The sequence below is a fragment of the Alternaria triticimaculans genome (assembly GCF_023758025.1).
Source record: "Alternaria triticimaculans strain BMP 0046 chromosome Unknown scaffold_1, whole genome shotgun sequence".
NCBI classification, from domain to species: domain Eukaryota; kingdom Fungi; phylum Ascomycota; class Dothideomycetes; order Pleosporales; family Pleosporaceae; genus Alternaria; species Alternaria triticimaculans.
In genome coordinates, this window is record NW_026055958.1 from 3,223,214 (window position 1) to 3,247,902 (window position 24,689).

At 52.3% G+C, this 24,689-nt stretch overlaps 4 protein-coding genes across 4 annotated transcripts; 2 read left to right on the forward strand and 2 right to left on the reverse strand.

The window, feature by feature from the left end:
• Nucleotides 1–7,460: 7,460 nt before the first annotated feature.
• J4E78_001075 (uncharacterized protein) lies at nt 7,461–10,421 on the reverse strand (the record flags this gene model as incomplete). Its single annotated transcript, XM_049361736.1, has 5 exons — nt 7,461–7,607; nt 7,699–8,524; nt 8,642–8,954; nt 9,016–10,153; nt 10,413–10,421. 5 exons carry the CDS (start codon nt 10,419–10,421, stop codon nt 7,461–7,463), a joined length of 2,433 nt encoding a protein of 810 aa, XP_049227019.1.
• A 4,690-nt stretch (nt 10,422–15,111) lies between these two features.
• Nucleotides 15,112–16,617, forward strand: J4E78_001076 (uncharacterized protein; the record flags this gene model as incomplete). The annotated part of the gene is made up of 3 exons (XM_049361737.1): nt 15,112–15,516; nt 15,570–16,457; nt 16,504–16,617. 3 exons carry the CDS (start codon nt 15,112–15,114, stop codon nt 16,615–16,617), a joined length of 1,407 nt encoding a protein of 468 aa, XP_049227020.1.
• Nucleotides 16,618–17,698: 1,081 nt separating this feature from the next.
• J4E78_001077 (uncharacterized protein) lies at nt 17,699–18,434 on the forward strand (the record flags this gene model as incomplete). Its single annotated transcript, XM_049361738.1, has 2 exons — nt 17,699–17,707; nt 17,763–18,434. The coding sequence occupies 2 exons, from the start codon at nt 17,699–17,701 to the stop codon at nt 18,432–18,434; spliced, it is 681 nt and encodes a 226-aa protein (XP_049227021.1).
• Nucleotides 18,435–18,979: 545 nt separating this feature from the next.
• Nucleotides 18,980–24,685, reverse strand: J4E78_001078 (uncharacterized protein; the record flags this gene model as incomplete). The annotated part of the gene is made up of 5 exons (XM_049361739.1): nt 18,980–21,935; nt 21,988–24,070; nt 24,117–24,259; nt 24,309–24,498; nt 24,568–24,685. The coding sequence occupies 5 exons, from the start codon at nt 24,683–24,685 to the stop codon at nt 18,980–18,982; spliced, it is 5,490 nt and encodes a 1,829-aa protein (XP_049227022.1).
• Nucleotides 24,686–24,689: the final 4 nt, after the last annotated feature.

Consider the following 24,689-nt stretch of genomic DNA (forward strand, 5'->3'; position numbering starts at 1 on the left):
TAATGGGCATCTGCCATGACTAGAAGCGCGCTGCATCACTCAAACGCGACCGAATGCTAGACCACCTCGGAAAGGTTCTTGAATCGATCATTTTTCACCACATCCTATGCAATGGCATGTCCATTCATTTCCCTTGCACCTCGATTCAGTCATGACTCCCGGCTACCAGAGCTGTCTTCGTGTGGGTACTACAGCAACGTAGCCGTTATGTAGCCGCAGATATCTTTACAGCATGCAAGTGTGCGAAACAGAAGTGTATCAACTGACCCAGATGCAGTAGAAATCAATTGTCTGTTAAAATGAACTGTATGTATACTAAAACGGATGACTCTCATACATCCGCTGACGGAGACGATGTGCAAGCTATCTCCAGCTGCTTCTGACAATCGTCACACGGCGTTGCCCAAAGAAAAAACCTGTTCTTCAAAACGTCCGTTTAAGCTTCCGGCCAGTCATCTGCTGCAGATACTCACTTTACCAAGAACCGGTCCATCTCCGCGACTGCAGTCTGCAAGCCATTGCAATCCCTCCTTTCGCCTCTACCCGTCCGTCCGTCCGTCCGTCTACCACCAACATAATCTCATCGTACATACCGTACGCGCAGCATCGTCAAAGCTGAAGATCGCCACGGTCCGTGAATCCACACACAAGCCTGCTGCACCACCACCAACATCTCCCTAAGCGCCTGCACCGCTCATCAAGGATCGTTCCTACATGCTTCCAAGCTCTTTCTAGAAGGTAGTGGGAGCAGTGTTTGCTAATTTTGGTGACATGTGGCTTGATGTGGTTGCCGTGTGGCTTACCGATTGGTGGAAAATGGTGTTGTGGCGTCCCTCATGGGTGTTGGGAGATTTGAGTAATGCGACGGAGATTGTCAGAGGAGTGATATATGTGTCAGAGATGCTCTGGTGACCCTCATGCGAGTGGGGATAGGTCTTCGATGTTGAGGATGGCGTTCGACATGTGCGGATTGTGGAGATGATGATGCGGCCAGTGGGTGGGCTGGCAAGATCCGTTGAGAATGATGTGGGAGACGCGATGTATGACGGAAACCTTGGAACAGAAATCAATTGGCCCAGAAGAGTAGGAAGGCTTCAGGTTGAAAGGGAAAAAAGAGGTGGCTCGAAAACACGACAATACCAATGGATGCTGTATCCCATCGATGGATGAAGGCAGTGACCTCCCCGTGCTCAGGATCTACGTACCAATCTCGATGGAACCATCTCGCGTTCTGAAGGACTCGTCGTGCGCCCCGGAATAATGCGACGTTTGTGTGTGTTGACAATGAGACTCGACTTTCCCACGTCCTCAACGCGTTCATGCGCTGGACAGTTCACTCCTTACATGCAGAAGGCGGGTGCGATCTAATGGACCCGCGCAACTTGGGTTGAATGGCTGAGCTTTTTAAGCACTCCGTAAAGATGAGTTGGAAAGGAAGATAGACGAAACGCACGTGAGGGAGAGGGTCCATGAGGCTGAGTGGTCCGAATACGTCATAAGAGCACACGGCCCAAGCTTCAAGCTCTCCCAAGGTCCCATCGCGACCACGTCCGGTTTCCAACACACCCATCAATGTGAGTGCGTTGTCGACATCTGCCGTGGCTGTTCCAACTATCGAGCGCCAGATTCAACCCATGCTGACCTACTTGTGACATAGGAGAACACGAATTTCGTACGCACCATTTCCCTCGAGCACGATGCAGTAGCCTTTTCACACATCGGTGTGCCTCCAGACATAACCTGCCGCGTCCTTTATTCACCATTCGGCCCGAGACGCGTCGAAGGCCCTTCATCTAAATCACCTCCTAATTGTTCTGCATACCTGCGGTCACACGAATGTTGGTAGCTCGTGCAGTACTATAGTCACAACCTCACATATACCCCTATACTCCGTATTTCAAGATTCGTATAAGACACGTTGCGTTCTTGACAAACTGATCCGAGTCTAGTGTTTTGTGCCTCGATAGGGGCATGCAATAAGCGCATCAGGGTACGGGAAGATGCGTGAGAATATAGTACAGAACTATATCGCAGTCTCGTCAGCCCGGAGTAGATGCAGCAAGGCGTGTGGTTGTCCCTGGATTTCTTTTGCAGCTGCTCGACCGATGTTCAGAAATTGGCATGTCCATGCTCGGCACGTAGCGATACGTTAGATGCCAAGATGTATTCCAACACGATTGAGATCAAGCTTCTCCACATTCCGCTTCGTCGCCGCAGCCTGCTCCCGGAAGATCGCGGCTAAGCTCGTGAAGCTTACCCCTTATAAGCTTCAAACAGCGCTGGAGAGTCGGCCCTGCTGTCGCCATGAACTTCACCAAGCGTCAAACTTTTGGGCCTGTTAAACTTCGCAGAAGCCGCGAATGTCTCCAGCTGTGTGACCTTCGGGAAAACGCATGATGCTGCGTGGGGCTGCGAGCTCAGCGCGCCTGTTGACTTGGACAGTTTTCGTGTACAATCTATACCACGATATCACCTTGGCGGACCTGGGGAATATTGCCGGGAACCCTGCTTGTATTGCATACCCCACATTTGAAGACAAAGGCCAAAAGCGCAAAGGGCATCTTAATAGCTCTTTGCTATGATAATACCAATTCTGAATGATAGCCTGGTTTCGGAAAGCTTCTCGAAGGCCTTAATTGCTCCAGGACTCCAGGGCCGACGGTCCACGAACCTGTCCACTTGTTACAGTCTATTCAGGGGTGCCTGACAACACCTTGCAGGTAGCTATGAGTAGTTACGAGTACCTATAGGTATCTGCAGGCTACCGTCGGTATGTGGAGATCCGTTTTAGTCGAGAGTATAACGGAGGGCACATTCGTCCATGGTTGACCCGTCCTCACGTTCATCATGATAAAGTTTTGTTGTTATAGCTTCGCCCGGCCGATTATAGATGCGCGTACGTCTTCCCGAAGGCCTTGGGCTCGATTTGGGGCTGGATCTTGCGTTCGAGACAATCGCATTAAGGCGCTCGGCTTATGCCTTGCCGCCCGCTGCTGGCCGGGCGGGTGAGCTCCCGATGCTGCTAGGATGCCGTTCAGCACAGGGTACAATCCCGAACTACTTGTCGATCTTTCAACACTGATTCCCTTTTCACAACTATCTCGGTATGATAACTAGGACGCAGCACGTGAACAAGGACCTTTGGCCTATAGACGGGAAGTTCCATTGAGGAAACGCGCGAAGCGAACTTTGCGATGTCGCGTAAGTATACACAACGCTTGCATCGCGATCCCGCGCATCTACAGCAGCTCCGGTCTAGTCGAGCATGGCCGGTCGGAAGTCCAGATGTGGCTCCCGGTTCCGAGAGCTCCAGGCCAAAGCCATGCAACCATTATCAACCCAATTATTGGCTCTGGAGGTGATGATTGGTTATAAAAATATTTTCGTCAATAAAAGACGACATCGGGTGATTGTTGGCGTCTACTTCGCATTAGCGACAACTGCCAGCCGTCCAGTATTTCGGAAAGAGGAACTTTCTGCAGGTGCTAGGGCCGTGCCGCTGTTCTCCTCGTGCATTTACGAATAGTTAGTAGTCTTGAACTGCATGCACGCAGTCGCTTGACCTGAAACGGCTTTCGCCTTCTGCCAACGCAGCCTTGGTAACTGCTTTTGGAACCGGCCTCCAGCACTCGATGTGCTAACAGAATGACTGCGTGATCTGGTCTTGTCATTGCGGGCTACGAGACTGGTTCGGAGCTTTGACTGGCAAAAACGTCGAGACGGACTCTGGGGTTGAATCCTATCGAGATGCAGCGAACCTAGCTCCGGTGACGCCGAACGCAACGGCATGTGGGTCTCGAACTCTCGACACGGATTATGACTCCTTCAGACAGAGTCCCAGCGTGAGGCTGACACGTGAAGATCAATAACCTTGTGAAGGGTTGCGGCGTGCCCTGCTTCTCGCCAAAGTGCGGTTACACCGTTGTGACGCTCCTTCTTACGGCATGCTGTCTGTAAGCAGCCTTCCTCGGGACGACCCTCCACATAGCCAAGACCTTCATCGGTCATTCGCAGTAACTTTGACGTCGCTTACCTCAACGTTACGCCATGCTAGGGTCTGGGATCGAATCTGTTCGACCTGGCAAGGCATCTATACCATAGGTCAATATATCCATGTGGCTGACGCCCGCTTCATGTACCAAGACCAAGTCGACCCGCTATCAGGCTAAAAGCTGACGGCAGCCAAAACGGTCGCCCGTCCACTGTTCACATCCTTGCCATTGCCTTAATGGTCATCCCTGCCCGTTGATTACCGAGATCTAAACAAATGGCAGCGAAGCACGCAAGCATCGAGGAGTACTTGTGGGTACAACCGAGCTGCAACCAGTGAAGGGGTACCCATGTGCCCGAGCTGCTGCAACCCCTACCTACCACGTTCCCCACATCCTGAAGCGTCGATCGTGTCGGTCGCTTCTACTTGTGGCGAGCTGTGAAGCGCTCTACGTTGCCATCGCGTGCGTCTCGTACTCCACCGCGTGGTTCGATCTTAGCCACCATCGCATGTCGTCTCATTCCGGTCAGGGTCGACGGAGCTCAGTAATCTCTCAAAGACAGAACAGCACGGATTTGGCGCAGCGCCTGCAAGCCTCACGCCAGCCGCACGCCATCTGACCGACCTAGAGCGTGCATGTCCGAACCACTTCGCCAGCCGACATCGCCCAAGAGCGCACGCCAAGAACATACTAGGATAGCTCCAAGGGCCATAGCAGACTCGAGGTCCTGACATCCAAAAACCGGTTCCAGTTGCCCGTTGCCGCAACGGCTCGCGACGATCTGTCAGAGAATGACCCGTTCTCTCAGAGCAGGCCGCAATTCCGGATCGTGGCTGACTCTTTGAACACCGAGTAGCCAGTGAGCCATTGCTTGCTCACCGCATTCCGAACTTTGGGTATCCACGTTGATTGTCCAACGTCACCACGCGGCAGACGCAGCCCCCATGGCCCGCAGGGCGCGTACCATGCGCTTTGACATTGTCTCAGTATTCTCCGCATGCGAACTCGTACGGTAGTGCACAGTGCGGCGTGTGGGGTCTTTCTGCCCTTCGTAGACGTTCTCCTTTCTGTTCATATCTTTAGATGAGCCCCTCAATATGTCGCAGCCTCCATAGAAGCCCTAAAATGTGGAGAAGCACGTTGAGAAGGTGGCGCTCGCCCTAGCCACATGGTGCAGACGTGGAGATGGGGTGGCCAAATTGATTCGGTATTACACGCAGCACTACCGTGAAGGACTGCAGTGTCACCGTGATTTGTCTCCTTATGCCCTGGATTTGCTGTTCCTTTGTACTGGGTCATGCACAGATGTAGCGGAGAGTAGGGAGGGGCTCCGGCGCTGAGGTCTACCTGTAATGAAGGGGGCTTGCAGCGTGCATGTCATATGACTCTCGTTTTGGAATCGTAGAGTTGAGGGCATTCACAACTTCTTAGTTGAGGTGTTAAGGCGGCTTGGACAATCTTGTTCACACCACCACTTGCACAAATATTAGCATGCTGATGATGGTGAATTACGTCTTCACAACCCACTACTGTTAATGTGCTCCCCACGCTACAAGATCTTTTCATCAGCTGTGACTATCGCATCGGCTCACGAGCCCAAGCCGGGCATCTGACTGTACTGTAGCCGATCATCTTATTCCAGAGTTCGATGCCCTTCTCCGGTCTACATAAGATGGGCGTTTGCTTACATGGGCTCAAGCAGCAGGGCGTTTCGGGAGATGCAGGCGGTCACTGACCCGGCGAGTTCCAGGCTCCCTAGACAATTTTGACCAACAACGCGTTCCAACACAGCTCAACAGATCTGGGGTGCATATCAGGGCAATACTCCTTGCATACCTTAATGTAGCTTCGGTGTATGCTCTCCGCACCCTCTGCCTTAGTGACACTTGCCTGCGAGGGAAGTGACTTATTCCTATCCAATCGCGTTGATATCCTGAATAGTCTCATGTCTTACCAGTCTGCAGCAGCGTTCCCATACTTCGCAGCTGGCGAACTTTCTGTCGTTGTTCTAACTAGGGCTTTGAACGTGCATGCGATAGATCTTTGGTACTGGTAAAGACACGCCCTCGTGCCGGAGATTATTGACGTTCCACCGGGTAGGGTCGTGGACCGGGAAGCCGAACGCTGGTATACTAAGACGAGGAAGGGCCGCATGGCAAAGCTAAGGTTTGGTAGCGGGAGGGCAAGAACGCATTGGGTGCCCAAGTACCGGCATCGCTCGCCAGGTACCACATGTGGTCTCGCACAACTTTCTGCAAATCCTTGACCTGACCAGGGTCACCTATGTTTGGTATACTCAGTTGAAGCGCTGGCAGCCAAACACTCTTGTCCCAGAGTATCGCCACGCAGCCATGGCATCACATTCTACCTTGACTGGCCAATAGGCTTTGGGTGGCACGGTAGTCAGCACAACAACACGTGCAGCCCACCAACCTCCATGGCCATGATTCAACTCCTCCACTTCCAATTCTAACTAGCGTAGGTGTCATGCTCGAAGCAGTATCTAGTCGTGTTCAGGTCCTTGATCCAGTCGAAAGCCCTGCAGAGGAAGCTTGGGGCTCGCGGAACGCAGGGGTGTACTTTTGAAACATCGAACCTGGCTATAGCATCATGAGACAATGTATTCAATATGTGGTTGGCCCTACACAGTGACCAGAACAAGCGATCATAGTAGCGATTCCACTGACTCGCTGTTGGCACGGCACAGGGCTTGCTCTGTACTTGTGTGATCTCCTAGGTGGCTCTATTTGGCCTGTAAGTTGGTAAAGGGCTGTTAAGTCAGGATTGTTTAGTTGCGTGTATACGCGAGGCGTAGCTATTGCGCTAACTTATTGACTACCCACTATTCTCCACTGTGTACTAGAACCGAAGTAAGGAGACGAAGGGAACTTCCGTACATGTACAGGGCGATATCATGTCTCGGAGTAATTGTACCCGACGCTACAGACAAAAACACGCGAAGGACTTTGCGCTTTTCGAAATATGACGCACAATACTTGAGGAAACATGTGCACCAGGATGGCGTGCATAAAGTTTGGTACCAGAACGCCCTCGCAACGATCGCGCCGCCAGTCCGCACACCAATATCTCAAGGGGCAAACACATTATGGTATAACGCCGAAAACCAGTTGACGTGAAATCGTACATCGCACTAATCGTGGGCATCAGCCCTGATGAAGCTAGGCGGCAGCCACATAGCCACTGGCCCGCGCCGGAGCAAAGGAAAGTAACATCGACAAGACGGAAAACATAGTGATGTCAGGGTATAGGGTAATGCTAGTAATGTACGAAAGGTGAGCCAAGTGGCGGCCCAAAATGATTCCAAATGTACAACGAGTCGCAGCCGAGCGAAAGGAATCCTGACGTCCCCTTAGGGAAGTAACAGGGCGTGTATTGTTGTACTGTTGCGAAAGGCGGTGTTATGGTTCCGGGATGACAAGGGTCGGCCAAGCGAGGCTCAAACGCGGCTCAGAGTGCGAGCCCTGTGCCGTCGCCGCTCCAACGATAGAGACTCAACATTTCGCGCCGACGCTGTTGCGCAAGTTGGGCGTGTTCGTCCATGCCGCGGCCGCGCACTTGCTGCAAAGCAGAACGCATGACTTTGCGGAAATTTCGCTGTGAGGTGTTAGCATGATTACTGATCTTGGCAGAGTGGTGGGGCCGGCAAAGGTTGAGGTAAGAATGACGGGCGGGTAGCGCCACTTACCTGATATTCGGTATTGAGGGTGACGATGCATGCTTCATGCGCGCGGACTATCACTTCGCATGCTCGCACGATGTTCGGACTTGCATCTCCTTGCAGCTTGTCGGCTATGAGCAGTAGCAGGAAACTCCCTTGCAGGAGGTAGATGCCGAAGAAAAACGGCATGAAGCTTAGGTCCGGATCGTATTCCAGAATCTCATTCAATGCTTCGGCGGCTGATACCGCATGACCGGTTGCATCGACGAAACTTTGCGAAGATATCCAGAGGTCGTTGTCATCAAGTAGCGAGATAGGATCCCATTTACCATTGAGCAGAATGTGAAGCGTGTGCATGAGATGCGTACCATACGCCTCCACAATCTTAGCATGCATCAATGACTCTTGCGCCCTGGACATAGTAGAGTTGACAGACCGCCCAGATGGTGTGTCGGGGTGTGATGGTTCGCGTTCAGCGTTGGCCTCGTTCACTGCGCGATTTCGTAGCTCTTGGAGTGACTGCCCATATACCACCAGCTGTTGACTGATCTCGAGCGCGTGGTGATCCCAGTCGGTCTTCGTCCCAAAACGAGGGTGGTTGCGCGCATGATATAGATCGGTAATCTCCCCAAGGATGGTCATCAAAGGAAGGAAAAATCCGAAAATGGAGTGTCCGGTGCACTCAAAGGCAGGCCCTCGAGATCGTCGATGAAGTGTGGAATCTGAAAACGATTGAGCGGAGTCCTCGAAGAATTCGCCAGATTGCCATACGTTATCGTCAAGTGGCTGCAGCAGGCCCGAACATTCGACGTCTAATAAAGACAACGGTCGGTTGTAGCATAACGCTAGGTGGCTGTTGAGCGATCAGCGTGTGTTGGAGGGCAGATCTGATGGATGCGCAAGAACGTCGGCAGAAGTCGAGCAATGCCATGCTGCGAATGTCACGGTTGACAAAGATCGGATGGCTTACCGATCAACAGTGAACAGCAGCCACCATATACGTCTGCGCTCTTCCCTTTGCTCTTCTGTGAAGTCCATGGATGTGTGTTGACTGGTTGGGTATCCTGCGCCCATATGTTCCGCATCAAGGTCTCCAGGTGCATCTTCGTCATTCGGCTCCGGAGGCGGTGTCACAGGCACTTCCTTGCCAAGTTTAAGCTCCCTAGCCAGTGACCAGGCGGCGTTCCACCAGCGGAGTGATGCAGCCTTGTACTCGCTGGCCGAGATCACTATGGCCAAGTGCATGTAGGTTGCTACGTCGTCAAGGCCTCCTGGTGCTCCCGCTGTTTTTAGTCGTGTTAGTGAAGGAAACTACGCAAAACTGAGCATGGGTTGGTAACTTACGCAAACCAATGTCGGAATCTTGTGCGGGCATACCAAAACCACCCATGGTGACACCATTGATCGGCCCGACGCCGTTGAAAGCCGTCGGACTGGCATCGGAACCACCTGGATGTTGATGCACAAGAGGCTTCAAGAGACTGATGGTAAGGTTGATGAGTTTCTCCGATAATTGGCTCCGCGCAGATGGCGATGAGGAAAGATATGGAGATTCGCTTGTCAAGCAGCCAATCCAGAGCATACTTGCCAGCAGTGCTGGACTGCACACGCGGGGGTTGTTGGTGCGGAGGAAAGAGCGCTTTCGGAAGACGTAGCCTAGTACGTAAGGGGAGACTGGTTGCATAAACGCAGTTGATGAACTCTGGAAATAGAGCTCTAGTAAGTCGCAAGCTAGTGAAATCGGCATGACATTTGCGAGATGTGGTACTAACGGCTGCAGAACAGGGTATCTCAACTGCTGAGAGGGATTCTGATGTTGTGCGCCAGAGTACATCGTTGTAGAGGGTGAAGGCAGCATCCAACCAGGCGATCCATCAACTGGTGATTGAGGCATGTAACCCATGTTGGATGCCTCTTCGGGCATCCTGAAGGTATTCGTGGGTGCTTGTGTATGTGCGCTTTGTGGGCTCATCATACTGTAGGGGCTATCAGAGTACTCCATCCCATGGCCGTGCGAAGGTACAACGGGCTGCATTCCAGGCTGCATCATTTGGAGTGGCGACTGATAGGTAAGGCTCTGGTGGTACTCCTCGATCGACGTGTACTCGGGCATGGGGTTGTGCATAGACAGCCCTTGAGTCTGTAATCGGGGCGGCTGCATGGGGTGCATGGATTGCATGCTCTCGGTCATTTGATGATGCATATCAGATTCTGGCATAGTGTCGATTGCGCCCATGCTCATCGTCCTGTTCTGATACATCGACGCGGTATCCATCTCGGGTCGTGTTGTCGCAATACTGGCCGATCGACCAGGTAGCTCAGGTAGAGATCGTTGGCCTTCAGGAAGCTTGGGACTATTGCCGTGAACAGACTCGGTAGCTTTCTCCGACGATTGCGGGGTGCTGGAATCCTCTGACTTCGGCGCACCAGTGCCTCCTGCGGCGGTCGCAGCCTGCTGTTGGGCAAGATCCTTCCGCGATGCCTTTCCGCGTTTCTTGCGCTCACGTATGTACTCGCACGTCAATCCAAATTCTGACACTGTGTTAGCCAAGCTGTCAGAGGGGTAGTACATGGGTGATGGACAGCGAACGGCAGTTTTAGCCCCGTAGCTAAGAGCCTCTAGCAGACGCTACAAAAGTAACTTTTGGTCGCCTAAGCAGATGGTTCTCATCTCGGTTCATCCGTTGCCGAGCTCTCCATAACATCAAAACGTACCTATGCAATGCGCACACTACTCATACCGTTAGCATATTGATTTAGAAATCCAGAGCCTGGGAAAGGACCTACAGATTGTCTACCATCGCACTTCGTTCGCAACTGGTTACACTGATCACAGGCTCGGCTGATCCTGCGTCGCACTGGTCCAGACGTTGAGTTACCTCGTCCCGACCGCTCATGGAGCATCTCTCGCTGGTGCCGAGGCGCTATAGGACCACTGGCGTACGGTAACCGATGAGGCTTGACAAGTCCCTTTCCGTTTGGCAGCACATGCCGGTTCTGATGAAATTGTAGGGCTGCGTATTGTGATGTGTGCGCGAGGTTGTCGAGTGGTGACTGCCCCATGTGCTGGGCAGCGAGATGATGATGTTGATGTTCGACCATGTTCGGCGCGGGGAGGTGGCTGAACGCCGAGGGGTATTGATGGAGATTCGTGGAAAGCATAACTGCGTTCTAGCGTCCGTCTCCACTACAATTCCACCACTCGAGGATAGATCGGGAAGTGTCAGTTACGCAGGAAGTGACGGTAAAGTCGGAGTTCAGATTGTCCAAGGGGTGGCGAAGGGCGAAGAGCTGGCAACAAGGCTGAGAGAAGTCAGCACAGGGCTGGAATTCCAAGGTTATGTCGTCGAGGGACGTCAAAAAGATATGCAGGTCAGTTGTCCAAAGGCCGTCTTTTGACCACTGCTGTGCGCCTGGGGTACCATATAGCACTCGGTTGTTAGGTACTGTCTCGGCCTCAAAGCTCAACCTTAGTGGACGCAGTGGGCTATAACACAGAACTGTCCAGTGCCTGAGGTGCAGGGTGAGGATACCGAATCGGCATGGACAGCCAGGTCCTTTCTCCGGGACCAGCTGCATCGCGCGTTAGAGACGTCTCTGGCCACATGCTGCAAACGAGATGGGCAACAGGGCACGCATGTTCGTGGGTGCGTGCGCCTTCGAGTCTAACTCGCCTTCCGTTCCTCCATCTCTAGTTCGAGCAATTCACCCCTGCGCGGCCAGGGTTTCGCTGCACACCAACATTCCACGTTGAGCACAGTCCACGAACGCCGCTGGATCTTCGTTGCCGCGGACTTTTACGGCTACATCCCAGAGGCATCGCCGCAGGTTAGACTCGTAATCAAAAACCATATTGGTTGATCGGTGCCATCCCGACCCTATATGGCGTCGTGTTAAGAAAGGCGGCGTACCGATGCCGGCTCAACAAGTACCTTGGGGTACCTGCCCGTGCCCAGGACCCACCTGCTACCACACCTTCGCCCGTTTCCCGTTGCTGAGCGATCAGAACAGGGTGCCAGGGCCATGATTGGCGACCGCCGCCCGTGCAGCAGTGCGTTAGCAGGCGAGCCGCTGACAGCACGGGACCTGGCAGTCTCCATCGCCTAGACTCCCTTCTACGCGACCATCGCGGGACAGCCATTTCCTAGTCGCAGCCCCAATACGCGTCCCCTGGCTCGCGATGCATCCTGACATCCAGCGCTACCCGCTGTCCTGCCGGTCATCTGCACCCCAGCGAATAATCCGAAATCTGTTGGGGCCTGCGCTGATCACCTTCCCTCCTTTCATAAACCTGTCGCCATGGGGAGACGTGAATTACGCGAAATCAGAGAACGCGGAGATGCACTTCAGACGCTTGAAACGTTGTATTTTCCAGGTCCCACTTTCCAGCTCTGACGAAAGAATTGAGGACTAAATCGTCACGCAAAAAGCTAGCTTACGTCGGCGCTGGATACCCAGACAGTCTGCGCATGACAGTCTATCCTCATTCACTTCGGCAATGCATGTTATGTCTCTCTTCATAAACATGAACGAGCCAGGTTTACCACCTGCAGCACGCAGATATACACCTGCCAAGACAAAGCTGGAGTCGACCTGGTGTGCACAATTTTCTCGTCTATAACACGTTGTCTTATAACATTACACGCGGAATTACCTGGCATGTACAACGGCTCTCCGAAGCGAGTGGCGCCAGCGATGCTAAAAACGTGTGCTATGCGCCGATTGCTCCCACGGTACGGCCTACTCCGCCCTAGTTGTTAGCTAGAGCGGGTGTCTATAGTTTGGTAACGAGGGCGTTTTGCTACAGCGAGACTGCGTTGAACCTGACTAGCTCACCCACAACTGCCTGTACGATGTCTCGTGGTCAACATCCAGCTGAAAGATCTCCACAATCGTCACTGGGCGACAACGCTTGCTGATTAGGCATCCCCTATCTGCTCTACAACGCTACGGAGCCAGCGGATCGCTCCGCATTCCAAATATGTGCCGCTCTTCATGGTGGCTTAGAAGCGTTTTATTGAAGACTTGGCCTGCATTCATCCTGGACGAAGTAAGCTCTTTCAGTCAAGGTCCAAGTCGAAATCAAGGTTCTCGTTACTAGGTCGGATCCGGAACCTAGTGAGTCTGCATGTAGCAACTAGAATAGCTCAGGGGACTTTCACCATGATTGCTGTAGTCTCTGTAACGTTTCGAAATACCAGATCAGCCACCGAAGATGAGGCAATTCGCATGTACAGCCAAGCAATATTAGACGACCGTCTTTCACAAAGCTCCTCCCGCCCACTAATAGCCAGGAAATGGTACCATACTTAGGGTTCAGCAGAAAAAGAGTTTGACAGCTCATCAACTACCGATCGAAATATGCCTGCTCATATCCATAATTTTAATGAAGGTCAGGTGATCAGCCCCGATGATTTACGGTGTACTGGGCTCATCGCGTCTAACAGGTGGTATGCTGTGGGTCTTATGACAAACCGTTATAAGTGTCGCGTACCCGCCTAGTATGAGGAAACCGGTCCGGCGCCCAGTCTGTATCTACAAAGACCTGGAGCAACTGTATCGGATCATTTAAATACTGTTTCCAGCAGCCCTGTAACTCCAGGGACAGATTGAAGGGCCAAAGCTCGACAGTGATCAAAAGGCCAAGTTGTTACAGACGGTCATGAAGGCAGTGAATATTAGTGGATTGAAAGTCGCAAACTTCGACTTAGCTATATTGTCGACTTCGTGTTAGACACTTTCAGTCAACGTTAGTATTGCCGGCACCGTGTACATCGTCGGATCGTGTTTTCGCTGTCACTTTGACATTCAGGGCTGAAGAAGGGTCCAGGTGGCTTGGATAGTGGCAACCTAGAAGTGACTCAACAAAGTCCAGATCTTCGTGCTGACAGCCTTCTCATCGAAAGTCCGGATCGACATCCGCGGATCATCTGGAGGGGCGTAGGTTGGCAAGATACAGGGAAGAGTGGAGAGCCCTATCATGTTCCCCACTGTAAGTCTGTGCCCCAAGACCGAGTCACTGGACGATACTCTGTAAGGGACTGTCCAGCCTGAGCTCAATACCTCGTTCCTGTAGGCCACCATACACATGCAGTCTGGAGCAGGAAGGGTAGATACGCAAGGCACGACGGCTCCCCAGCTCCGAATTGGGCTGGCTTTGGTGACATCTAGATATTGCATGCGCAGCTCTTGACGCCGCCGCCGCATGCAACGCGTGGAGTTGATTGATGAGCGCAAGCGAGGGCCGGCCATGCCGCCAAGCTACGCACCGTTAGTAGAACCATGTACGACCTATGATCTTCTGCAGTCCATGCTGACGCTCAAAGTTGGAGCCAAACTCGCCACCACTGCCGGCGAGCCCAGAACGGTCAGGACACCCCCAGTGTCAGTTCAACTTTCGATACGGAATGGAACCTCGTGTCACTTGCATGGGCCTTTAGGGTGAACTCTGTCGAGCAGATATGCTGTTTACCAGAACTGGGATGGGGAGGTGGCTCTTCTCTTACATCTCCCCGGCTGCTTTCTCCTGCGAAGGTCTGACCACAGTAGAATGATGAAAGATGGAAGGTGGAGGTAATTAGTCAAGATGAGTCGTGATGGCGCAGGTAACGGCATCCCTGGCCCGGAAGGGCAGCATACCTAGGTGCCACAGTCTTACAAGTCGCTCGGGACGTTACGTGGTGGGTGCGGGACCGGCTCTGTAGACCTTGCCTCCAGCGAGAGGTTACCGCCGGTACACCTGCCGAAGTCTTGTAGCTCTTATCTCCACACTGCGCGGGTGGCACTCTCACAATTTGGCAATGTTAGCGAATCGGCGACGCCGCACCAATATGCTGTTCTCTTCAAGTAATAAGGGCGCGGCGGCCATCGAATATGATTGCACTGTATTGAACGGCACACGGCGTTGCCTGATCGCTTCCGTACACATCGGCTACTACTACTAAGGTGATCAGAAAAGGCCCGAATTTGCACTATCTGCACTCCAGTATTTCGACTGTAGCTATGAACACACCCGATTGCACAAGATAGGAGGTCCACGTGCGATTGAATATTACCAGGCTTGCGTGGAGAGCGTCGGCGCGTCGATGCTGGCGACCAACGCGACGAATTAATGTTGTTCGACGCGTCTTTCGTGCATCTCGCGCGTCGAGCATGCTTCATAATGATGTTGTATGTTCAAGTTGAGTTTCTGGAGAGCATGCCATGGTGTTTGTCGATAGCGGACAACCAAGTCCGTTATTCGGCGTGAAGCCATGAGAGGCCTCCACTATGATGGGACGTGCACGGGCTAGCGTTAGCGCTATCATACGTCATCTCCGATGCGACTGCGGGCAAAGCCTCAACTCAAAATTAACTGCTCCCAAGACGCCACTGAATCGACACGCCGTGCGTCTCCATCTCAATTTATCCAAATAAACTACATACCAGACACACGCCATCATGTCGCTGGAGAAGATCACGACCATCTCTCCCATTACGAACAAGCCAGTTGTCACGCGCAATGGCCTTTCAGATGCAGACCTCCAATCTTTGCCTGAAACAGCCGCCACTGCGTTCGAGTCCTATCGACGCACATCGCTCGCTGAAAGGAAAGAGATTGTCAAGAAAGCTCTGAAATTGCTCAACGACCGCCAGGATGTGCTGGGCAAGGAGATCACTGAGCAGATGGGCCGTCCTATCGCGTACACTGCCAAAGAAGTTACTACAGCGGTGATGCGCGGCGAATATCTACTAAAGATTAGTGACGAGACACTTCAAGATACTCCAGGCGAGGCGGAGAAAGGTTTCAAGCGCTACATCAAGAAAGTCCCGCTTGGGCCCGTCTTGATCTTGTTTCCATGGAACGTGCGTGCAGGCCATAAGCTATTTTTGGTCGGCACATGCTGACTTACCTGCAGTACCCGTATCTGACCCTCATCAACTCGCTAGTACCTGCCCTGCTCGCCGGCAACTCGGTCATCCTGAAGCCATCTCCACAAACGCCTACCAGTGCCGAGCAGATCCAGGACATCTTCAAGGAAGCCGGATTGCCTGATGGTGTGCTTCAAATCTTCCACAGCGGCTCCATCGTCCAGATTGAATCGATTGCGCGCTCGCCCAAGATCCAGCTGGTTTGCTTCACTGGATCGGTGGCCAATGGTCTTGCGGTCCAGCAGGCTGCAAATGACCGCGTACCGCTACGAGTGGGTCTTGAGCTTGGAGGCAAAGATCCTGCATATGTACGCTCCGATGTTGACGTCAAATGGGCCGCGGAAGAACTTGTAGACGGCGCTGTCTTCAACTCTGGCCAGAGTTGCTGCAGTGTTGAGAGGGTATATGTCGATGAAAAGATACATGATGAATTTGTATCAGCGCTTCAAGATGTACTCAGCGGATACAAACTTGGCGATCCATTCGACAAGAGCACACATGTTGGCCCAGTAGTCTCAAAGCGATCAGCAGAGACTATCCAGTCGCACGTCAAGGATGCTCTGGAGAAGGGTGCCAAGGACGCTACCCCAGACAACGCCAGTTTCAAGAACCCACCTGCAGATGGCAACTATGTGGCTCCGACACTCTTGACGAATGTCACGCATGACATGACCGTAATGACAGAGGAAACTTTCGGTCCTGTCATCCCGGTCATGAAGGTCTCGAATGACGCAGAAGCAATCAAATTGATGAACGACAGCCAATTCGGACTGACGGCTAGCATATGGACCAAAGATGTGAACAAGGGTCATGAGCTTGCCGATGACGTCGAGGCTGGCACAGTCTTCGTAAACCGATGCGACTACCCCGCACCAGTAAGTTATTCTAGGACTACACACGACACTTTACTAACCGACTCAGGATCTGGCGTGGGTTGGGTGGAAGGACTCTGGGCGAGGCCAGACGCTGAGCAAGTTCGGCTTCGATCAGTTCGTCAAGCTCAAGAGCTACCACGTCAAGGACTACCCGAAATAGATGACTTGACACGGATAAGTCAACATATTGAGGGCTTGATCTCCTTGCGAGAGACGATCAATGGTATTCTAGCACAGACCAGAAAGATCCTGCACAATGAAGACTGCTCAACTTCAGTTCACACGCCGTCGGTAATCCTTGAACATGTGTAACAGTGTCGACCCCAATTTCAGTAACACCGGGTTTACTAAAGTACCCCTTGATGCTGCTAGATTGCTGTTAGCACATATCGCATCCGATCGTATGAACACGCCTCTCGGGTTAGTGTCGAATGCCACAGATGTTCGGGTGCCCACTAGCGCCTATTTAGTGCTATGAAACGTCGTGTAGAAATGAACATCTACTAACAAGTGGAAATTGTTGGCCTCAAAGACGTTATCCACCTCGAGCAAATAGTGGTGTAGAGTTCGCAAAACTGTACAGCACTCGCAAGCCTAATACTAATAACCAGCTTCATGATCGCAGTCCCACTAGTCTCGTTTCCCAAATGCGACGCTTCTCGCCGTAAGGCTTTCTGCTTACAATTCACACATCCGTTCTTTGTTCACGTGTTTGAGACGCACGAGCTATCAAGCTCGCCCAGCTCCTTACATTCCGCGGCGCCCACTCCCGCTCTTACATCCTCAACGAAAGCAAAGGAATGTCAGCATCGGAACAATGAGGGCGAATTCGTAAGGGATGGCCCAGCGCCACGACAACGCCTGAAGAAGGCAGACTTGGTGCCACACTCTCAGTCCTTCGCTCGCGCGTATCTAGTATTTACTCACTAGCATCTATCGAGCATCTTCCTACGCGAACTATCGCGATCCTACCGCTTTTGGACTATTTCCTGGCCTCTGTCGCGTTACTGTAAACTCTTTTCTCACCCAATTGTTCCAAACGCCGCCGCCTTTGTAGAATCGCTGCATATACTATATTTTTTTCGAGATCCAACGAGATATCGCGCATCAAATCACACGTCTCCGAAGCCCACCAAGCCACGCGTCTTCGAACTCACACAATGGCATTCAATCGCGTCATTCTAAGATTAAAACAAACACTACTTTGCGATAAACGCGAGCAGAAGCCCAATCTAGATAATATGGACATCGTATGTACCACAGTCAGCTTTTACCTCCTACACGCGCCGTTAACAAACACCAAAGGGAGGACCAACAGATGTCCGCGTAATCGACGTCTCAGACTTCTTACCTGGTCTTACCTACCACGAGCGCAAACAAATCCGGGAAGAAGCGTCTAGCGGCGCGCTTCGCCTCCAAAGCCTCCAATCGCATCCACCACTGTCGTTTCCGGAAACATCTCTCAACGGCTCAAATTCGCGCTTGCAGTCTATCGCGACTGATCCTGTTCAATCTGCTTCCACCGAGGCTGATGCCATCTCCTCGCATTACCCATCTTCCGACGTGTTCCCGGAGGCCGACTCTGTGATGGCTCATGCGGCGGCTCTCGATGCGGGGCCGGGAGCGGAATTTAGCAGTGCTTCTACAAGATCAGAAGACGAGCACGGTGCAGATGTAGTGCGTATGAAGGATGTGGAGAAGGGAGAACGGCGACATGGCAGGGACGCCAGTTCTCCTCGGTCTTCGCACGAGATGGACGCAGAAGATAAGAAGCATCGTGTGGGTCCATCACATGCGTTGTCTCTGAATAAAGGCACGGATGCTGCGAATCTGGAGAAGGAAGAGAGGGACGCACACAAAGATTTGTCTGCCACTGGGCGAGGTGGGAAGGACATGGAAGTTGAGCAGATACATAACAATCATATCGTGGGGAGTAGCTTCACCACCGGGGAGACAAAAGTGCTTGTTGCATGCTAAAAACATGGAGAAGACGCAATGAAGACATCACAAGATGTCAACGCGCGCGAGTTGCATGCATAGGAACATGGCAACATAAACGTAGGACACCACCGCGGAATGGATCAATAACTGATGGGAGAGACGATTTGTCAAAATCGCATATAGAACAAAAGTCATTTCATGGTCACGAAATTTCTTTCATCGCATGTGGGTCGTTTCACGAGAGCCCGATAGGAGTTTTTGATAATATATTGTTCTAGATTCGGATAGCTTCGATGATGACATGCTGAAGATCGCCGTCCAAGCTATTAAGCTTGTGATGCCACGAAATGAGAAACGCCAGATACACACTGTCCATGTACCATATGCTGGTGGGTATCGATGATATGCCTTTTCCGTTGAACGCCGAAAGCATGCTGAAATGATTTTGTAAAAAAAGGAAGTGTCCGATGCGCGTAGCATAGCCGACGATGCTGATGTGCTTGTTGAGATAATGGAGTCTTGGTTCCGCCGTATCAAATGTATGTTCTCGCAGGCAATCGGTGGCTGTCCGATCAGGGCTGCTAGTCTGAGTCGCCGTCGCCATCCGGTGTGCGAGAATTCCTCTTCTTCTTGGATCCAGCAGGCCTGCCCCTTGCCTTCTTCGGTGTGTTGCCTAAGCTGACATTGCTCTTCCTCTTCCTGCCACGACCACTAGTAGGGAATGGCGTACCGTCTTCGCCAGTCTCGGTTGGCGTCTCATACCCTGCAGCAAGTGCATCGTCTCCTTCGGCGTCAATGAAGGCCTCGCGATCAACATCCAGTAAATCTGCAAAGTCATAACATTGTTTCACCATGCTCTCGCGGCTATCTAGAGCGCGCATGATCGTTTCGAAGCGTTCCCAAATTTCCTTGCCAGTGACGAGGTTGTTACGATGCGCAGGCTTGATGTAATCCTTTTGCGGAATGGGCGCGTTGCTCTTCATGGAGTAGCATTTTCGAACAAAAGTGCGAGTTTCCCACACCATCTGCAGGATCATACAAGCTGCGGTGATCTGACGAAGTCTGTCGTTGCTGATTGTTGGAGTAGCAGGTTGAGGTGCTGTCGGGACTGCCGCTGGTAGCATTGATGGAAATCCGTTTGCACCACTAGCTTCCAACATTTGTTGTTGGAACATATCTTGAGGCTGAGCTTGCACTGAATTCGCGTCTTGCTTTGGAAGTTCATCCGCGATGATAACTCCTATAGCGGGCCCTGTGGTGTTCAGGACCATCGCTTCAACTGCATGAAGGAACACAGCAAGCTCTTCCAGGTGAGGGAAGTCGAGCAAAGCCAGATTCTCCAGACAGAAGCGCGCGTACAAGACAGCCTCCGGTATAGTGCCACTCATATCCAGCTTTGAAAGGTCGAAGTCCACTTGTTTGCAAAAGTTATTGATGAACTTTTTGAGACTGGCTTTCTTGCCCGTCTTCAATGCCTCAAACAACTTCGCGAGCTTCGGAGTGTGTGTAGCTTCGACCATGCCATGAGGATCAGCGAACATGTTTAGTTGATACTTGAAAGCCATGTGGATGGCCTGCATGTACTCCTTTTCCAGATACGACTCTTGCTTCTCGTGAATGCGTCTATGTTCGTCGGCTGCAACTCGAGCCAGGCTTGACCAAGGCGAGGTCGCAAGAGCGACAAGCGCAGCACCACACTCCTTTGGATGAACAAGACCTTGGCGACTGATGCTAGCGATGATATCTGTGGCAACGACGGCAGACTCATTTTTGTTCTCCAACGCAGCTTTCACGAAATATTCTAAGAACTTCTGCGCCAGATGCAGCGTGGCATGGTCGTTTCCGGTAGCCGTAAAAGACGTTTCCAAGCGCGCCGAGCCATTAGCAGCACCTTTGCCGGTTGCAATTTGCGCACCAGTTTCCGAGCGCCGCTCAGCGACAGTGAAGAATTGCCTGAAGAATAATAGTGCGATGTGCTTCAGGGTGTCGTTTCCTTCGTTAACAAAGACAAGCTTGACCACCTTCTCCACTTCACTGCGCATGAAGTGCTCTGGCGACTGCTGGCATATGCCACCCATACTCTGCAGGGCTTGCTCGCGAATCTTCGGCTCCCAAATCTGCATGGTGAAAGGTCGGACCGTGTCTAATAGGAATAGAGATGGGGGAGGTGGATTCTTCTGGTTCAACATCGGCTCCAGGTGCTTCTTCAGAGATTCTTTTCCGTCGTGCTTGTTAAGGGACGCGCGGAGCTTGTTGTTGAATGATTCGACCTGTTGATCCAGGCTGCAAACTTGACCAAAAGCACCAATCAGAATTAGATAGGACATGATGGTATCAGCCTTCTGGGCTGCCTGCTCTTTGGCTAAGTCCAAAAGTGGCCTAAGGTTGCATATGACAGAGCAGATTGTGGCAAAAATCTTGTCAGTATCCATACCCGGCATCTCGCTGATAGCCCACAAGCAGTGAATGACGTCAAGAAGAGTTTCTCTACTTGTAGGCCATCCCATCGATGCACATTTAGCCAGCTTAGGAACGTTGCGCTGAAGACTTGCTCGAATTTCTTCTGCGAAAGCATGCTGAAGTGGGGGAAGTGTCGGCAACACATGCCGAAAGATAACGACCGTTGGCCGCACAAGGGCCACGTCATCCATGGTGGCGATGGTCTTGATGTATAGCTTCAGATGCCGCATATGGTCGAGCGTGAACAGGGTCGGTTCGATCTTCGCGAAAACACTAAGGGTGTTCATAACACGAGCTTGAGACTTGATATCCGTACCGCTTCCGGGAGCAATGGCTTCGTCTACCAAGTCGACAACTAGCTGTGCGCAAATCTTTCGGTTAGAAGCCGGACCCTTCGCTTCAGGTGACAGACAATGAGCGAAAAACTTCTCGAAAGCTTCCAAATGTACAGCGCTATGCTCGATAGAGTCCAAGAGCTCTACCATGAAGGCTGCTCGTTGAGCACGGTTGAGCCTGTGTATACTGTCATCGGTCTTGACATTGTTATTAGCTGCCGTCAACCATATCTCCTCGAGGACGTTGCGACCCAGCTCGGAAATTGCACTCTCATTATCCTGCGAAGGGAGGAGTAGAGGAGCGGCAATCTTGAGCCTATTCTCATTTGAAGTGGAGCGGAGATAGATCTCTTTGAGTAGCTTGATGGCCTTCTTCTTGGGGCCGTTTGAGGGATCTGTAGTCATTTCCAGAATTTGTGGCAGCACATGGCGCTCGAGAGATGGTTCTTTGGCCAAGCAGTTCGACAGGAGCGAAAGCGTCGCCTCTCGGACCATCGGTGAACTGTCTCTAAGCGATGGGATCATGTTGATGACATGTCCTTCGGAGATGACGCGAGGATCTTTGTCCAGCAGTTGTTGCAATCCTGCTGTTCCTCTCGTCCGAAGCTTCGAAGAGCTCTTGTCCCGGGCGTATGCCTGCATATAGTTGACGATCTGCGAAAGGTACCTGCACACCTGGCTTTGTAAAGTGATGACGCCCGCGGCGAGTTTGCTCTGATCGTCTGACACCGATTGGAATTTGCTATCAAGCACCGTCAGCTGGGGAACGAGCCTGAACAAGCTGGAAAACTTACTACTTCTGACCGAGCCACTTGGGGTCTGCAATCATGCTTTCCAGACATTGCTGAACAGTTTGTATTGCTTGCGGCCTGTGATCTGTATTTCCTTCTGGAACTGTTGGAAAGGTCTTGACGACAGCTGCCAGCCACGAGCTGATATGACAGCCAGTCGCTGCCTGCAGATGCGGGTCTTCCTGGGAGGGGCGTAAATCGAGATAATCGACCAGTGATTCGAGAATCATGCGGTACGGGCCATCGAAAGCTAGCAGATCCACATCATTGACCCTCTCTTTGACGTCTTCACTCATAGCGTCATTCACAAGACGATCTAGTCTTGACGACAAATCCGACTGCGAAATGTCCAGCCTTTGCTTCATCTTCTTGAGTTGGTCTCTGAAATCAATCACGCCACAACCGATCCTCGCCATTGTTGTGAGTGCCATGTCTTTGTCGACCACAGAGTGTTTATTTGCTGAGTCGTCCTTGAGTATGTTGACCATACGAACCAAGAGGCTCTGCAAAAGTATGACAGCAGCCGGCCACTGGGGAGAACCAAGGACGTTACAGAAATCGTCGATGAATAAGTCCAGAAGGTTGCGGAATGGCTTGTCGCCTGATTTGGAAGTATTCGAGGCTTTGTCGCACAGTTGGGTTACAATATACATTGCCGTGCTGGTAGCTTCCACCGTCAAGTCTTGAGCAATCACTGCCGGCGCCCGGCCGGCGCCTCTCTTTGGGGCTTTCGAGGGTGCTTGGCCAGGCTCGTAATCGCTGACATCGTCTTCAATCATGCTAACAGCCGCGTCTTCGCCTTGCGACGCAAGACGAGTGCTGGGATTTGTTGCGACCACTTGGACAAATCGCATGAAGAGTGCAGATATCGTCATAATCGGGACTTCACGAGCCGACAAGAATTGCCTCGCGCTCGCTTTCTTGTCGGGTAGCTTTTCCAGGTTGCCCAGGATGCCATTTAGAATCGACTGTCGTTGGCTTGGGTATCGAGCGAAAATCTGGGCAAGAACATCCATGACTTTCTGGCGGAAATGCTCGAACTTCTTGATGCTAAACACCGAATCCTTCTCGTTCTCGCTATTCTGCTCAACGAGCAGTTCCAACGTCAGATACTCCAAAGTATTGAGTGCCCGGTCCGGCAGATTGTATTTGCCCATCAGCGTAGCAAAGCGGGTAAGGACTGCTCCACACAGTCGCAGCACCATCTGTAGATCTGACCTATGAGCCGATGCTGCAGTGAAAAGGTCTTGAGCTTCCCCAGACCGCCGAGATTGAACGACAGGCACAATGCAGGCATTCTTAATTAGCTTCGTGAGATCAACAATGGAATCGATAATGTCCTCTCGTCGCATCCGATAGTCGTCACGTCCCTCGATCATGGTTTCCAGCAGGAGCTTGGATGACTTGAGCGCGAACTTGGCTGTTGTAATGCTCTCGGTAAGCTCCGGGGTAGTCTCATCCCGTGGAAAGAGCCCATTCTTAGTTGCACACACGACAGCGGGGTGTAGTAGTGATTGTATCTCCATTGCAAGGTCCACAGGAAGCGCATTGAAGCGGCCGAGACTAACAACACCGGACATCTTCTCGGAAAGAGCCTCCATTGAGCGGGGTTTGAGAACGTTGAACTCGCCGTCAGGAGTCGGGATTCTGGTGAAGTGCAGTGAGCCGTCAAGATCATCTTTGTCTTCGCTCAGACTGGCGACTAGAGAGTTGAGAATCTCAATCTTCCCGTCAGCGATCTCTCGTTCGTGGGGTCTCAAGACTGCAACGCCGCTCTCGGCTCTGTTGTCCTCCTTCCTTTGTGACAAGCTTCCAATCTCGATGTTGTCGATGTACTTGTAGTCTGCGCGTGGAACCGCTTTTGGCTTTATCATAACGGCCGGACCAGGAGGCCGCACTGGTGTGCTGCTGGGAGCCGATGAAAGAGCGCTTGACGAGAAGGGTAAATCTATGTTTTGCGTGAAGGCATGGCCGTTGGAGGTGGCCTGGGGCGGTGTGGGCGCTGGGCGCGGCGGTTGTGGAGGTTCAGCTTTTCGGGAAGGTGCCGACTCTGATCGAGGCTGTTCGGGTGCTTTGACATTCGGTGCTGTCCTTGTTAGTGGTTGCACGAAGAAGGTGACAAAGACGCCTACCCGTATATGCCACATCCGTCTGGTCGTAAAGCCTGCGCGCGAAGGGGCTCAGATCAGAGATAGCGCTGCGAGTATCTCCATTGGTGTTCTTGACGGGACTGTCCGGCGGAGGGGTTGGTAGTTGCGGCATGGGCTTGAAGTGACTGTGGGTGTTAGACGAGACTTCCAGGTACGGCAAGAGCGTAGACCCACTACTCTGGCAGCCTATCGCGAAGTAGGAGGTTGCGAAGCTGGTTGAGGGTATCATGCAGATGCTGGGCGGTGGACTGGCCTTGGATCTCGGCGTTCAAGATTCCGACAGCCTTCTTCGCGGCTTTTTGTTGCTCAGGGTTTAGGGTAGAGGGTGGCGTGGGAGGCTCGGCGGTTGGGAAGGGTATGATTTCTGGTGGTTATTAGCCAGGTGAGAGAAAAGCGCTTGGGCAAAGGGCGCAAGTGAAGCAGAGCGACGCACCGGGCGAGAAGGGGATAATGGAGGTAAAGGGCGAATACGGAAGGGCCTCATCCACTGTGGGCGGAGGCCTTCTGAACGGGAGCGCGCCTCCGTTGGCATGATGCCAGTCGCCATTCATTGCC